Genomic DNA, 16,706 nt, shown 5'->3' with positions numbered 1-16,706 from the left:
TCAAGCCAACTCTCTGTTGAAATCAAAGTTTTTATTGTATTTAGTATTATGTAGACATTTTCCTTTGAAGCCTTGCCCACCAGAAGAGCTTGGGTCTGCAGGTCTCCCTGCAGTGGAGCTGCCCCTGTTACAATGTGCTGGCCAGCTCCTGGAGAAGGCTCTGATGACACTTCTGAGAGGACAGGCTTTAAATCATGTCAAATGTGATTTGGGGGATCCAAAAAAGCATGAGCTGAAATAATTTCATCTAATTTTAGTCATCTTTATGTATTTTCACTAATAAATTTTTAGCAGCCTTGTGTTTGCGAGAGACAGGTGTTTGCTTTGGTCATCCACAGCTTTGTGTTGTTAGGTCCAGATGAGACTCTTGGATCTCTGGACATCTGTGAGTGGGTTCTTTGCTGCATTTCAAATGGCTCCTGTCCATGGTGGACAACTGAACCTTGCCCAGGAAGGCAATGCCTCCCACTTGCCTTAGGCATCTCTTTCAGTGCGGCCTGGGGGAACGTTCCCTCTCTCCAAGGACTACATATCTTGATGCTTACCCTAGAAGAGGCTTCATCATGGTGGTTCAAGTTCGACAATTTAACTCCACTTTCTCTGTTATTCCATTTACCTTCCTATTGGAGGTAGTTTGAACTCACAAGTCCTTCAGATCACACAAATCAAGCCAGAAAATAAGTTCAGAAGAGCAATATTTAATATTTACATATATCAGTGATGCCAGTGGTCAAACAGGTGGAAGAACAGAGGGTGTTCCCAGGAGCACAGAAACATGACACTAAACATTACCAGGGAAGGACAGCCTGGAACAAGCAGGTGGCAGCAGCACAGTGAACTTATTTTTCTGTGCTGGAGGTGTGTCCATGGGCATCTCTTCCCCTCCTGGTGCTAGCACAGCCAAAGTTGGCTTTATCCCAGAGGTGAGAGTCAGGGAGTCAAAACTAAGGGATGAGGGAGGGTGAGTATTTATGGACTGTGAAGAGTTCATAGAACCCCCGTGCTGATGAAGGAGTCTCTCTCCACCTGACTACATGTGAATATCCTTATTTCTCGCTTCCTCTTTAACTCTTTTCCTGGTTTGTTGTCTGCTGTATGTGGTAGCACTGTCCAGGCTTCACTGCTGGCAACAAACACAAGCTTTTTAAGCCACCTGGCAGGTTTGGATGCACCTAGTGATGATTGCAAACTTCAACAAGTCTTAATGCTTTCTTCTTTACAGAAGGTGCTTTTATGGGTTAAATTTCCTGCTTCTAGGGGTGAAACTATACTCCAAGGTGCATGTGCTTCTCATCTAGGCAACTGGCATTTTTTCCCCATTTTATATAAAGGAGAATGTGAAGCATTTTGCAAGCTGCATTAGAGGACAGCACAAGCAGCTACATATGTCTGCAATAAGTGTGTTTAAAGAGCTTGCTCCCATGCTATAGTGCAGAAATATGAACAACTTTGAGAAAACATAAATGTCTCTCTGAAAAGTAGGCTCCAAGTGCTTTAAATATATTCAGATTTTCATAGCTGCATACACACATTCAGGATGGGTGAAGATTATTTCCCGGTTTGGCTGACAGAAGAAAGACAGTTCATGTCCAAGAATTCACTTTTGAAGAAGTCACTAAAATGATGAGTTTTCTGAAATTTCCCAGTCATGGACACTAGCTCAAGATCAAGATCTTGCTCTTTAGTAATGACGAGGAATTATGCAGTTCCTGGTTGGTATTACTGTTGCAAAAACACTAAAATTGATGCAGTTTGTTGCCTTCAGATTATATCTTCTATTTGTTACTAAGCTGCATATAATTACTATCTATATCTTTGTTCATCTTTAGCTAGTTAATTCCTTGGTCCGTGTGCTCTGTTCTAGAACAGCCCTATGGACATGTGTGGAAGTTAGTGAAATTCTTAGGCAGTTTCATCAAGGCAAAATTGGCGGTGAGGTTCTTCACCCTTTTGTTAAACCAGATATTTCTAAACTCATGTTTTACCCTTGCAAACCCTACTGTCTGTGTTGACCCAAATGCTCCTCTAAGGCTGCCACAACTCTCATGCTCCTGAAGAACTGATTTAGAAGTGCACTGGGCTCTGACAAACAAACTACCTAATGGTGCAAGGGGATCTGGCTCCAGGGTGACAGAAGGAGGCTGAAAACCGTGTTCTTCAGTTGTCCCTGCAGTGTCTCAAAGACTGCTCAATATATTCTCTGCTCATCCTCTTTCAAATCTGTGAGTGCCCCATTCTAAAATTAATAGGAACAGACAGGTGAGCTCACGGTGGGATTTGGGGGGGATGGGAGGTTATTTACATCAGCCAGAGAGCACCTGCTTCATGCAGCTGATAAATACACACATTAACAGCAGTTCCATTTCCCACAAAACATGAGAGGGCAAGTCATGATCTTTTATCTGAGGACTGTTGTGCTTTGTACAGAAGTACAGCAGTAAGGACCAGATAGATTAATGTTTTTGCCAGTACCTGAGGTTTAGCAGTATGTTTAGAGAGATGAAAATGTGGAGTCTCAGACTGAAATGATCTAGCCCTTTTCCACCCTGACTTCTTTATAAAAAAATCATTTTGCCCCATGAAACATCCGAACATTTTGGATTTTCTTTGTTGTCCCCCCATAAATACAGTACAGTGCACTATCCTTATTGCATGTGAATCGTCAGCTCGGGGCTTGTCTTGGCATTCCTTGTAGGTCATTCACATTCCAGAAATATTTGTCTGAAAGGCAATGAATGAAAGATGTTTAGTTAATATTCCAGGGGATATCTGATGCTGCAAATATCTTGTGCAATGAAAGTAAACAAGGAAAAGGAAGCAAGTGATGAATGAAACTTGGAAGATGTTTTCTTCCATTCTGCAAAATAATAATTTTACTACTCTTGATCAGTTAAAAACATCTCTATTTTTTGTCTCTCACTTACATATGCTGGGGAGGGTCATTAAACTTTATCCAAAAGGCTTCTTAAATAGGAACACAACCATGCAAGTGAGTATGTCAATATGTTGTACTGGTCTGCTGTTTAGGAAAATATGAGGACCAGGTTATCCCTGACTATAATGTGACAGAGAGAAAGAGAGTGTGCAAATGCTTCCGTACTGCCTCAGCTCCCCAGAGGAGCTCGTCCAGGGCATGTGCAGATCTCTCAGCTCATGTACCACTACCAGAGCCTGAAAAATAAAACTGGAAAGAATGTAAAGCACACTTTCACTGTGTACCAACCTTTCTTCTCCTCATACATGTGCCACATATGAAGCCAGTGAGTCCATTGATGACTTGAATAAAACAAAGAATAGCTTCAATCACACCAATGGCCAGGAGAATAGAGAAAAGGACAATATTCCAAAGGATGATGTTTTCAGGTTGTTTGCAAATACTCCATGTTGTCTGGTTAAACAAATAATTGTCTCTGTGATAGAGGAAAATAATTGGCAAGATATTAGCAAGTAAAAACTTGAGAATGCTTTCTGTGTTTTCTGGCATTTTATCTTCTGAACTTGATTGCACAAAGTGAGTCCCAGATGGTTCTATAATTGTTAAAAGCTGGTGATTCTCCCCAGAATTCCCTTTACAAAGATGCAATTGATAACTAGGGAAGAGAGCCACATCTGTAATTTGTTGCATGCATAAGAATCTCTTCTTTGTTGTATGGCAAAATTATGTTAAATTTTAAAGAGATAAATAAATAATTTAAAAAATAATTTTAAAGAGAAAGGTCTGTAATGGTTTTAAAATGTGTCTCAATATTCTCTATTCCTGCTGTGGTATCTCAGCCCAGTCCATTCATTATCTCTAGCACTGGCTTGAAGAGCATGGTTGTCAAGGTTGACTTTAAAGATTCTGAGAAGATTTTTGCTTTGCTTTTCAGTAGAAGTAGGGAGAGCTGAATTCTTGATAATTTAACAGATTAATGTGGCACAGTGAGCAAACATCTCTTTTTGACTCCAGTGGGAGTCAGCTCACCAGCCTTTTGAAAGCATGGTGCAAATTGCACGAGGGGCTTGTGACAAGCACAGCAGACAAAACTCAGGCAATTTGCCCAAGGATGGTCAAACAGATGACCAGCTGGAACATGCTACTCAGAGAAGTGTGAGTTTAGGTGTACACAGGGTGAACCACCAGTTCATTTTGGAAAAATCCAAGTTTACTTTAAAAAGATATGGGACGGATCAGGGAACATAAAATTGGAGGAGCCTGTAAGCCATACTCACTCCAGAGTGTCATTCCTGAAAGGGTAGAGGTATTCTCCATCACCTGTGTCACACAGAGGACCCCCAATCAGCCCCAGTGAGGAGATGACCACACAATATGCTCCTCCTGCGAATCCCAGCACAGACAGGATCACTGACAGCAGCATCTGAAAAGGAAAAGACCTTCAACATTGTGTGCACAGAGGTTTGAGTAGCATGGAGAACTCACAATGAATGGGAAAGAATTCTCTTCACTTCTCTTACTTTGTGCTGAAACTACTACTGCTACTAAATTTGTGGAAATATAAAACAGTTGACTTTTTCTGACTGTTTTTCTGGCTGTTCTGGATGTTCAAGAACTTATTCAGAATTTTATACTTAAGCTATCAATTATGAAAAATCTGGTGAGTTTTCTTTCAAAAACCAGTACGAGGCCAGTCCTGGATTGATCTGTTCCATATATTGTGCCTTGGCATTCCCAACTCTTCAGCTTTCTTGGCCCCTGCACCAACAGAAACAAGCAAGCAACTACTGAAACAGGTGTGAAAGCAACAGAGGATACATTAATTGGTTTTGCTAATTGATGGAACGCAAAAAAAGCCTTTCTTATTGCTGCTTTCCTTCATTTTGCAACAGCATGACAAGTGATTACCACTGCTCATGTTGAGAAATCTAATTGTGCTGCATGTGGCAACAAACCAGCAGTGGCTTCATATTGTATGTAAAGCACTCATGTTTTACATCAGCTGCTCCCACAGAAATGTTACCTTTACTCCATTTGGGGGGAGCTTTCTAGTAATGAATGGGACGTACCTGGTTGCTGTTTGTATATAGAAACAAAAATCCCAGGAGGGTGCTACTGGTGGGACAGGCTTCCCTATAGTCTTGTTAAGAATCACTGTTTGTGGTTGTTCACAACTCTGCCAAGTGGGGGAAGAAACTCTAGACCAGACTGATAGAGCCAGAGGAAGACCTGGAGCAGGGACAAGGCAGCAGGCCTGCCTTAAAGTCAGGGCAGTGGCATGACCAAGGAAGCACATACGAAACACTCTCATCCATGACTCAGGTTTGAAGCCAAATATCTCAAGTCGCATAATTCCCTGCTGACAGCAAATACCAGGTGAAATCCAACAGCCCACAAGGCAGGTAGAAACCTTCTCCTAGTCCCACTTGTTCTACTTCACTACAGAGTCAAATGGAAATATCCACCATCCATGTTGGGGTTTTGTGACAAAGCCTTGAAAAGCTATTCTCTGTCTGAACATGTTCAAGCTGGTGAATGCAGTTACCAACTTGACAGCCAACTGCTTTCTGTAGAACCTTCCACGATGCCAGTGTGTGAATTGACTAATTTTGTGTGTTGCTTTGCCTCTAAAGCAATCCTTGAGTTAGAAGTTGCTGGGATTTCTCATGGGATTTATTTAATTATAACTGATTAACAACTCAGTCTTTTCTTGCAAAGCTGGATACTCTTTTTTAAGTCTTTATCTGCATGTTGGCTGAGTTGCCTCTTAACAGAGCTCCATTGTCAGCAAAATGTAGGTAATTTACTCTATTGTCCCAGACCAAAACAGTGTCTGGGTTGTAGCTGATGCACTGTCTCTCACAATAAGGGCACCAACCATGCCTTGTGGTGAAGGTGAGTGACCGATACTCTCTTTGAAACTCCTACCTATGCTGAATGACTTTTCCCCACTTGTTTTCTCATTTACTTCAACTGTGCATTCTGCTTCTTAGCTGAAGTATCCTAATTATGTTAACAATCATTTTAGCACAGCAGAGCAGTACAGGGCATCCCAAACACAATTGCGAAGAAAAAAATCAAACGGTCCTTTGCTATTACTATGTTTTATGATGGCAGCTAGTACTAGTAGTCCTTGCCAGTGCTCTCTGGGATGACTATTCTCTGTCACATGATTGTCTCATTTGAAATCTGTTGACTGTGTGACTAGCCCCATCCCAACTATTTCCCTTACTGTGTACAAGATCATCTAGGCAAAAACTTGTCACCAAAAGAGTCTGAGGTTGCTGCAGCTGTTAAGATAGGCTCTCCTCAGCATTTTCTAGACATGCAGGGGCATTTCTCCATTTTATCTACTGATCTGGAGACTTTTCTGGAGGCTTGCCTCATAATCTGTGGAAATCCAAGAATTTTATTATGCATTTCATCATCTCAACCTTTCAGCATTTCCCCTAGTTGTACTTCTCATTGAAATATTTTATTTCCTCATTTGTGTCCCTAGTTGCAACAGGAGGCCTAAACCAGGATGCTTGAGTTTGTTAAAATTAGTTTCCCATGATGTTGACCTGTTCTGCACTCCTGAAAAGGTTTTGCTGATCATTTTTGCTGATTTTCTTTTAATGTTTTCCTGGCTTTATCCTTCACACAATTGAATTGTCCCTGGTGAACTGATGAGGACTCTCAGAATTCATTCTTTGAATGTTTGCAGCAGCTGCTTTGGTGAAGTTACCAAGTTCCTCCTGCCCCAGCCTGTGCTGCTCTTTATTGCCCTGGTTCCTGTTCCATACACATCTCTTTCTTCTCTGTTTCTTTGTCTGGAGGTGAGTTTATTTGTTTTTGTTTTTTTTTGATGGAATTGTTATTCTGCCTAATTATCTTGATATCTTTGATGATCTAGGTTTGTTTGTCTGGAAAGCTGCTATGGCTATTCCTGTTCTACTAGTAAATCTTAAGGAAGACTTAGAAATACTTGAGTATGTTTGCTGATGTAATGAGAGAAGCTGTACTTTGGGTGGGCCTTTTTCCTCATGACGTCAGTGCAGTGGATGATTTCAGATGTGTACGTGCTGAGCTGCAAGACACTGAAGCTTTCTAAATCTATTACTTTCCAAATTCATTACTCCACAGTGCAGGGACAAGAAGCCATCTATGTATATTTGTAAATAATAATTTAAAGTTGATTAATGAAAAAACTTAATGCAGCATGTAAGCACTGTGAACTGGAAAACTCACTAAAGTGAATAAAAAGTATGGGAAACATAGTAATTATTATTACTGTTGAAGTAACTTTGGCAGCATGTAAAGGCTTTGATGAAGTCTGAAATTATTAAACCAGGAATTGCGCAAAATAAAATAGAACAGAGTCCCTGCCCTGAGGAAAATGTTATGTTTTGATTGAACAATAATTCTGATCAATAATAACGCTTTAACCTTTTTTTTCTTTTTACTATGACCAGCAATTCTGAGTATTCAGTGTAAATTATCATTTTATACCTAAGATCTCCAAAGCAGAAAGGTACCCAAACTGCCTTTGGATTGCAGAGGATCCTGAGTAGTTCCAGTGAGGGCTGTTTCTCTACCAGCAGGTGGAAGTAACTGGGGACCCCTTACCAGGTCCATCCAGACCTACCTCACAAGGAGCTGTGGCACTTTGGGAGATTGCTGCCATTGTGCATGTTTGAACCAATCCCAGGAGTTCTCTGCTCTCCAGGGCCTCACACCATACCCTGCCTTGCATATACAGCTCATATAATCAGGGCATCTGAACAACCCTGCTGTGGATGTCTGTACATTTTCTCCCACTCTCCCCAAGGCAAATTTTGCCTGAGGTTTCTTCCCTTGAAGAAGTACACCATCAGCCTTCAGATCTCCCTGCAACACTCACCTCTTTTTGAATGCTTGGAAATCACTCTTCCCCAGGAGCTGTGCAGGGTAAACTTGTTTTTAGTGCCATTCACAGCCACTCACTCTTTGCTCATGTCCCCATTTCATCCCTACTTTGAGCCACAGTCTGTTTAAAACATAAGGTGTAGAGCTTCACTCTTTCCACCTCACAGAGGTGTGTGACTCTAGAGAGGTGTGTGTGTCCAAGAAGACAGCATTTTCATAGATAGACTGTCCTCACTGAGCCTATTTTCCAGTTAGCTTTGGGTAGCTCCATCACTTGGCCATCAGCCACTTTGGGATATGGTTTGGTGGGCATGGTGGTATTTGTTTGAAGGTTGGACTTGACGAACTTGGAGTTTTTTTCCAACCTTAATGATTACGTGATTCCCCTGATTCTATGAAATATCACAGTGCATAATCAAATTACTTTCTTAACCTCTATTTTATTCCTCCATAACAGCAAATAAAGAAGAGGAGGAACAGCTTGTAGGTAGCCAATCTGTGACGGGAAGGTGCAGACAGGGTATCTGGCACTGATGTACTGCTGCTAGGAATGGCTCAGACAGAGAAAGAGGAGGGGGAGAACGGAGGATGGTGGTGGGCTGGTGGATGACACTGAGCTACCACCTATGTTGTTGGGCTGGAGAGTGAACCTATCCAGCCTGGGGAAGTTTGACTCTTGGCTCTAATATTTAGGGTTGGGATGAAGGATGGAAAAGAGACACCTGAGATGTTGTATGAACTCAGCCCAGTTCAGCTGGATGTCCCCTCGTGACTTACCACATTCAGTGAGTGTAGGAACCACTACAGTGGCTATTTTTCACCACTGCTTTCTACATCACTCAAAACCAAGCAAAACAGCTGGCTCAGGCACTGTTTGCAGGGTGCCTAGGATCTCACCCCAGGTCTGCAAGTGGCCTGCTTGGCCATTGTTAGCATCCTGTCTGTGCATGTGACCTTTGGTAAAATCAATATAATGGCATGTCCCTTGGGATGTGCTTGCTGACATCCTAATAAAGAATGCTATTTTGGTATATGGATAATGAATTAATTGAAGTAAAATGTTTTGAAGAGGCAAAGGTCTTCTCATGGATCAAGCTAAATATTAATTGAAGAGTACAGAAGAGACGTGCTTTATTGCATGGAATCTCTCATTCCAGTCTGGTCCTGGGAAGGATGCAGACTCAAAAAAATTTCTAAGTCAGTCTATTCTTGCCAATAATGATAGCCACACAGAAGTCTGTGCCCGGGGCTTGAGGATGAATGGAGATGCCTGTATAACATGTTGCTTTATAATATTCTTAATTATCAAAGAAAAAAGTCTCTCTGGCCTTTCTTTAGATGTCAGAGAGCCTAAATTGCATTTTCACATTTCATGTACATAATGTTTGGGCAAATGTGAGCTACGGTCAGAGCTGCAGGAAGCAGTGCTGGCTCTTCAGTGCCAGATGCAGCAGCTCAGGCTTTTGGCATGGACCTGCAAATAGGAGACCTTTGTATCCCTACAGCAAAAAGCAGGGTGAACCTGTGGAAAAGCAGATTGTCATGGAAGAGTATAGAGGAAACCAGATTCTGTGGAAGCAGGATGAACAGGCAGCATTTGAGTCTTTAGGATTGCCTTGAGCAGGGGAACCTGGAGCCACTTTATGTGATGAAGTCCTACTTTGCCCTCAACATTGTGCCTAAGGGCTCCAGCAGTGTCCCTGGCTGATTTCCCTCACATCAGCAGCTGCAATATCATAACGTTCTTGTTGGCTACGGAGTTCTCAGCCTCAGCCCAGGGACGCTGTAGATCAAGCTCCTCTTCTAGGTTTCCCTGATATGGCTGCTGATGGTGGTGTGATGGTTTGTCACTGCACATTTCCACCTGCTGAGCAGCCATTTAAAGAGCTATTGCACAAACTGTAGTGCCATTTCAACACATAAATATCCACTTACCCCACATCTGTTAGCGCAACATCCTGCTCCACCTGCTCCCAGCATCATGAATGCCGGCAAAATAACCTGTAAGAAAAGCACAGGCTGAATTGGTGTGCAGCACTGCTGCTGGGTGGTTTTTAAATTCTAGGAGCTTGGGCATCATGTTCCTCAACTGTAAGTCACCTTCTGACTCTTCTCTGGGAGTCACACCTGCTTGGATGTTGGTGCTGCTGAAGAGTTACTCAGAAATAAGTGTGGGATTACAGCTAAAGCTGTCTGGCAAGTTGCTGGTGCATTAATTCTGATTGCTGAAGCTATACTGCTTTTTTCAGCAGGACATTGTTGGGTTTTCTGTTTTTCTTTTTTTTAAATGTGTCCGTTTTGAGAAAATTGAATTTCTGCCCAGAAAATATACATAGCTGGACTAAAAATTATGTCAGTTTAAACCTCCTGAGTATTCTGCTTTGGATTATAATTGGGAAATCAGCCTTGAGCTTCCTGAAACAGATCTGACCTTGGTTTGGGAGTTTTTCTTGTGCTAAACTTCTGGAAAACCTACGAGATGGACTTCAGTCAATGGGAAACTCCCAGTACACATCAGCACCAATTCTCCATGGTAATTATCAGGTGGAGTTGGACCAGTACAATGCAGTCAGTAACCATCTATGACTCGGGATATACTGCTGCCTTACAGAGACACTCTGGAGTTAGGAAAAGTTGCCTCTAGTTTGGTAGCCTGAGGGCAAGAAAGCTTTAGTGGGTCTGGCTGTGCAGCCAGCACACTCCCACTGCCTTGTCTCTACACACCAATGCTGGTTAAAGCATCTCAAAGAGCAGCACAAGTAAAGGAGTATTGGAGAAAGTAGGAAATGGTTACCATAAAGTTAATGAAAGAAGGAGAACCCAAACAAATAAATCAGTCAATCAAACAAACAAACATAAAAGGTAAAAACTGTAAAAATTGGCCTGACTGGCAAGATTTTTTCTCATGTAGGGCAGGAAGAGCAGAATGTCCATGATGAATGAAGCCCATGGAATTTATGTGTGTAGTGTGAATATCTCTGTTGAACAGTGTAGGACAGTGTTATGAAACTTGCTTAGATTTGCAGGCTCCTGAATATTTTTCAAAGGATTTATTCTCTGTTGCCTCTTATGCACATGCCAGGGGCAACCTACAGCACCTACAGTGATGGCTGGACCACATCTGGAAACCTGCAGAAGTAGAGCATTGAGGTTAAGAAGGTGCTCCTCTTCCTGCAAAGAAGTCAGCTCTTAAATAATCACAAATGGTCCTAAGGCAGCCTCAGCCCCAGTGTGCTGCTGTCTGGCACTCAGAAGAAGAGTTAATACCTCTGCCCATCAAACCAACACTCTTTTTCCTTCAGGGCTGTAATTTTTCTTTCGAGGTTTCCCCTCTAAGCTGCAAACACTTTTGTGTCATCTATTAGCCTGGCTCAGGATGAAGGGTTTGCTTGGCAGCTTTCTTTTTATGCAATGCCTGATTATAAACACCTGCCTTTTGACATGGGAATGAGAATTTGCTGGATTTGGCCACTGTCAGTAAACAAGAGCTGTGTGTGAGCCATGGCTCAGTCAAGGCATTTCTTTGTGTTGTACACAGGCTTTCCATGAGGAAAGACATTGCTATGACACATAGAGCCAGTCTTACTCTCTTTACATTCTAAATATTTGAAATAAGGAAATTGAGAGGTTTTCATGTCATATAATTTCCATTAGAGATTCAGCAGAGGAGGAGGAAAGGGTGGAGCTGGCTACTCAGCCAAAGAGTGCACTGATGATCTATGTATCAGTCTACAGATGAAGTTCCCAGGAAGAGGGAGGTTTACTGGCTCACAGAGCTAAGCCAGGCTGTTCTGAAGTTTCTCCCACAGTCTTGACTCTGAAGGCTGTGTCCTAGTTGTGGGGAGATTCTCCAAGGTCAGGCAACCTGTTGGCATGACTTGCCTCAGTTTCCTTTGGGAGGAAGCCATGTGCATGGGGGGAACATATTGCAGCTCCATCTTTCCTCACTGTAGTGTCAGGATACGGACCAGACTCCAGTCGTGGGATGTCCTGTCCCTTGTTTTAATTCCTTAGGACACTGAGAAGCCAATCTTCATTTTCCCATGCTTCCAGCACCTGGAAGATGGAGCTGATGATAATACTCTCTTTCCCCTTACCTGTGGGCATTTCTCATGCTGTTTTCTGGAAAACATATACACTCAACAGCATTGTTTGTGGATCAATAATTACTCCTAATGCCATGTTTTGAAGGTCAATGCAAATTTTTCCTCTCCTCTGACTAGCTGTCCTCATTTTTGATGTATGTGGTGCTGGCCACAGGCAAGTATGCGTGGAAGCCTCAAAAGAAGGCGCATTTTCAATGAGCCAATGACGCTCTCACATCTAACATCAGCCTTTCCTTTCATTGAACGCCAGTGACTCCTGGGCTTGCAGTGATACGAATTTTCCACAAAGTCTCTCATGTAATTCCACTTCTCCCTTCTACAAACTCATGCTTATGTTCAGGCTCAGCATGAGTAATAGGCCCAAGTGGTAGCTGCAAGAAGAAGCAGACGAGCCGCTGGTGGAGAACAGTTTATTGAATGATCTTATACCATATTTCTGCTTTGGGAAATACGAGTATGAACCACATCCACTGCAGGCTTTCTGTAGACTTAAGCAGCAGCTGCATCATAGTGTGACTGTGAATGAGATTTACTTTTTTCTAAGTTAATTATTCCTAAGAATTCTGCTTTTTTTTGCTCAGCTCTGTGCCAGTTTGCCATCTGCCCCGTACTGGTCATACGCATGTTACTCACTTAGCTTTTTAACTGCACTTGGGTAGATAAATTGGAAGACCAAAAAGGGAACAGGCTTTCTGATGGACTGGAAAGATAAGTGTTCCCCAACATGTTCCCTTCTAGCCATGGAGATTCACATAAAAGTGATCTTTCCTGAGACCTGGAATGGAGAACTAGTTATAGAAGAGCACATTCAAACCAGATCAAACCTGAAAGAAGGTAAGTGGGAGTGTGGGAACATGAGGCATTCTGCTTACTAAGCCATTTGCAGCTCCACATTTGTAAAGTGTTAGCTGGGTCTCAAACTAACACCTGCTGAAACATGTTTCAGTTTTTCCCTTAATGTTTTTGTGAATTGTGTGTACATAAAATCAGTTGGAGAAGTAATGAGGGGGTGCAGACAAATAGTGAAAACTCACCACCTCCAGCTGAGCTTAGGACCTCAGCTTTGCTTTCACTCTTGGAGGATGAACACTCATGTAACTCTTCTCCACAGTAAGCAGTCAGTCCTAGTGCTTCTTCCTAACTTGGAGTCCTGGTATTAATTTCAGGAATGTTTTGTATTTCTTTGACTAGGCACTTTTTTGCCTTAAATGCATTTTTTCGGTTACATACCCAACTTCACATTTAAGCTGTTCACATGTTTATGCAAAACGCTTTTTTATGACCTGGTTTTTAATGGAGATTTTCTTGGCCCCAAACTTAAAACAAAACTCACAAGAAACATTCATCTCTTACCAGTATGCCAGCTCCCAGAATGCCATGGAAAAACCAGACCATATCAGTTATCTCGCTGAGCTGCAGTACTTGTCCATTGGGGAAGTACAGGAGAATGTTGGAGACAATGGCACATACTGCCAGTGGGAAGAGGGTGATCCCAATGCACTTTGAACACTTCCCTGTGCACATGGCAGCTCTCTGCTCAGGAAAGAAACAGGGAGGATTGGATTACTGCAGTGCAGGGAGCACAGGATTTCAGCAGTTTTATTCTTTAATGAAAGAAGAGTCAATTTTGAATAAAGAAATGTTCCAGGTAAGACTTAGACAGATAATCCTGTTCTACAGAACCCGTTCCCTTAAGAGAATTTATTTAAAATTGAATTAGTCAAAGCTGGGATGTTTAACTGAATTTATTTAAAATTGTAGGACCACACCTGTGTTGGTGTGAAATTACCAGAGAGTTTCATTTTATTTTTTCATGGACAATTGTCTGTCCATTGGGAATATCAGTAACAAAACCATGACCCCACAAACAGATACCCTGGCTGGTAGTCTCCATGGTAGGGCAAAGGCCTTGAGTGGAAGTGGAGGTGGATGCCCTGGGTTTTCTGGGACCACTGTCTTGGGAAGCTGATTTAGAATCTCTTGCCCTGAAGGTCTAGAAGAGCAGGAAATGGCTAGCAAGAGTGCCATATGAATGTTCAATCCTGCCTTGGCACTGTGGCAAGGGGGGAAGCCTCCCCAGGGTGCCTACCAACTGTATTTCCTCTATTTCAGTCAAAAATACACTCTCAGCAAGAATTGGAGAAATATTTATTACTGTTTACTGTGATGTTCTTATTCTGCACATAAGGGTAGGTAGGAGTGTGGATTATGGGCCTGTTCGGCACCCACCCTAAAATATCTGAAAAGCTGTAATCTTGTCTAATTCTGTGTCTACTTGCTAAGGGCAGGTCAAAAAGCCATCCCATCTCATTTTCAGAGATCTGTCGTAACATACACTAGCTGAGTAGTTCATAGCATCCAGATTCTTTTTTAAAATCAAAGAATCAACATAAATGAAGCACTGGTTTAGAGAGATCTCTGCGGGTATCCAGTCCGACCTCCTGCTGAAAGCAGGACTACCACCAACACTAGGTCACTGTGTCAGCCAAGGCTTTGTGTAGCTGAGTTTTCAAAAGGCCCAAGGTTGGAGCCACCACCACCTCTCTGGGTGGCCTGTTGCAGGGGTGACCCAATCTCTTGATGAAAAAGTCTTTTCTCATGTCCAATCTGAATCTCCCAGGCTGTACACAGGGCTGTTGCTCCTCATTATATCCTCTCACACCACTCCATCACCTCTGTTACCCTCCCAGTTTTTTGTAGGCTGCTATTAGACCCCTCTTCACCAAAGTCTACAACCTCAGCTCACACTGCACCCACGCTGTGATCTACAGCCAGAGAGAAAGGGCTGATCAGTACAAAAGTGCATCCACAGATATTTCTCCATGTCAGTTTGGAAATTTCAGACTACTGGGTTAGAGATTATTGAACTTGCATACTACCTTCCACTTTATGGCACAAACTGATCACAACTTCTTCATGATGTTGTATCATAGCTTCATTCCAGCTCAAGGCTTTCAAATGCATAAAAATATAAAATATGCATGAAAATACAAAACACCAATCTGTGGATTTCTATCCTCAGAGAGAACTGTCAGTTTATGGCACAAAGGGTTTTGCTCTCCTGTGAGTAACTTACCAAATGCAAGAGAGGAAAAGGATGTGGACACACACCATTTCAGGACACACACCCGTAGCCATGCACACACAGGTGCCTTTGCCTGTTACGTGCAAATAGTTTTTGCAATAACCGAGGCAGTCAGCAGTGAAATGTCCCTCAATTTACTCATGCACGTTGGCTAATCCTGAAAGTTTTATGACAAAGGTTGGTGTGGAGAAGGTATTAAGCAGGCTGGGAACACAGAAATCAATCAAGGCTGGGTTCCCAAGCAAGAAAAAGGCCCGGGTGAAAGGTAGCTTGAAGCCATTTGAGAAAGCCAAGGACAAGCTAAAACAGACTTTGGTGACAGAACGAGGACAGTGAAGAGGTAAGGTAAGACATCGGGTGAGATGTCCTCAGAGCTCTGTAACTGAGAGGGAAACCAGAAAGTCTTAATGGGCTGCCATATACTGCTGTGAAGCAGCTGTGACTGCCAGAGATTTCTTCTGAGTTTGCATTTCTATAGCAAAAATTTGCATTGTTCTCTGCTGATATGAGTTCAAGAAGACCACTGTGCTTATATGCCTTTTCTTCTGAGCACTTCGCAGTCATGTTTTGCTTTATAATCCATCTTTAAAATAAGTTAACTGTCATTAAACTATTCCAGATGGGATCATTTTTAACAGAGATACTTCTGTGTTTATGGTCACTACCTGTTGTTTATAAAGTGCTCAAAATTTGGCAAAGTATTTTGAAAGCCTCTGGAAAAAGCCCAAAGAGATAAAGCCCAAAGCTCAAAGAGATAAAAGTCTAAACAGACCAACAACATGCAAGTGAAGGACGAAGTGGGGAATGGGAATGGAGGAAAATGGAAAGAGTATTGGATTATTTCACCTACTTTTTAAATAACCAATGTCTAGGTTATTTTTTTTACACTGACTCTTGCTTGCCTGCTTTCCCATCTCATTCCAGCTTTAACTTTTCCATTTATTTGCCCAGGCTCACCTAGTTCCCCTCCCCAGAGAGAAGCAAACAAGCACAGGCACAGCCTGGCCTCCTCCTACAAAAGCTAAGCCTTATAGTTGAGTTATAAATTCTCTTCTGCATCTTCGGTACATCGCCGGAGGGCCCAATTCTTGTACGGCACAAAGCAACATGACGCTGCTTTGGCTGGAAGAACTGGGGGTTCCAGCCCATTCCCTCTGACCTATCTCAATACCACTTCAAACTGCAGGGAGAACTTACCTAAACAACAATCACCAGACCTAGCGAGAGCCTCTACCACCAAAATCAATGCTGCTTTGCCACCTGTGCACATCAGAGGATCTGGATGTGTTATTACAGCTTAGGAAAACACTCTGGTTTGCCAGAAGCACTTAAAACATTTTATTAATTCACCAAACAAAAGCACATTCTACAGCTTCATTAAGCAAAGTGGCTAGAGAAAGCTTCTAATTTTTAGCAAGGTTTTTAGAAATTTTTGCTTTTTAATGCTACAGGAAGCGTGTAAATACTTCTGCTTACCTTCTAAACAGGGTTAAGATGGCCTCCAGGCTCCAGAGTTCCCCACAGCCGGCTTCAGGCTTTCCAGCTCCTCTCTCCTGGAGCGTGGCTGGCTGAGCGAGGCACAGCAATGTTTTTGGGTGACAGACTCTATTAAACAAATAGCTGTTTCCCTCTGGAGAATGAGGAAATACCCCAAGTTATCCCTGGTTGGCCAACGCAAGGTTGGCGTGTCACC

At 42.4% G+C, this 16,706-nt stretch overlaps 1 protein-coding gene across 1 annotated transcript; it reads right to left on the bottom strand.

Annotated features, from left to right (window-relative positions):
- Positions 1-678: 678 nt before the first annotated feature.
- LOC138110418 (transmembrane 4 L6 family member 1-like) lies at positions 679-16,637 on the bottom strand. The gene is made up of 6 exons (XM_069015296.1): positions 16,490-16,637; positions 13,282-13,461; positions 9,758-9,823; positions 4,213-4,358; positions 3,224-3,410; positions 679-2,721 (listed from the first exon to the last, which is right to left on the bottom strand). Exons 2-6 carry the CDS (start codon positions 13,450-13,452, stop codon positions 2,701-2,703), a joined length of 591 nt encoding a protein of 196 aa, XP_068871397.1. The 5' UTR covers positions 13,453-13,461; positions 16,490-16,637; the 3' UTR covers positions 679-2,700.
- Between the last annotated feature and the right edge of the window lie 69 nt (positions 16,638-16,706).

This window comes from Aphelocoma coerulescens, chromosome 1 (genome assembly GCF_041296385.1).
Source record: "Aphelocoma coerulescens isolate FSJ_1873_10779 chromosome 1, UR_Acoe_1.0, whole genome shotgun sequence".
NCBI lineage: Eukaryota > Metazoa > Chordata > Aves > Passeriformes > Corvidae > Aphelocoma > Aphelocoma coerulescens.
The sequence above is the reverse complement of the archived record's forward strand: the minus strand, read 5'-3'. Positions and strand labels throughout refer to the sequence as shown.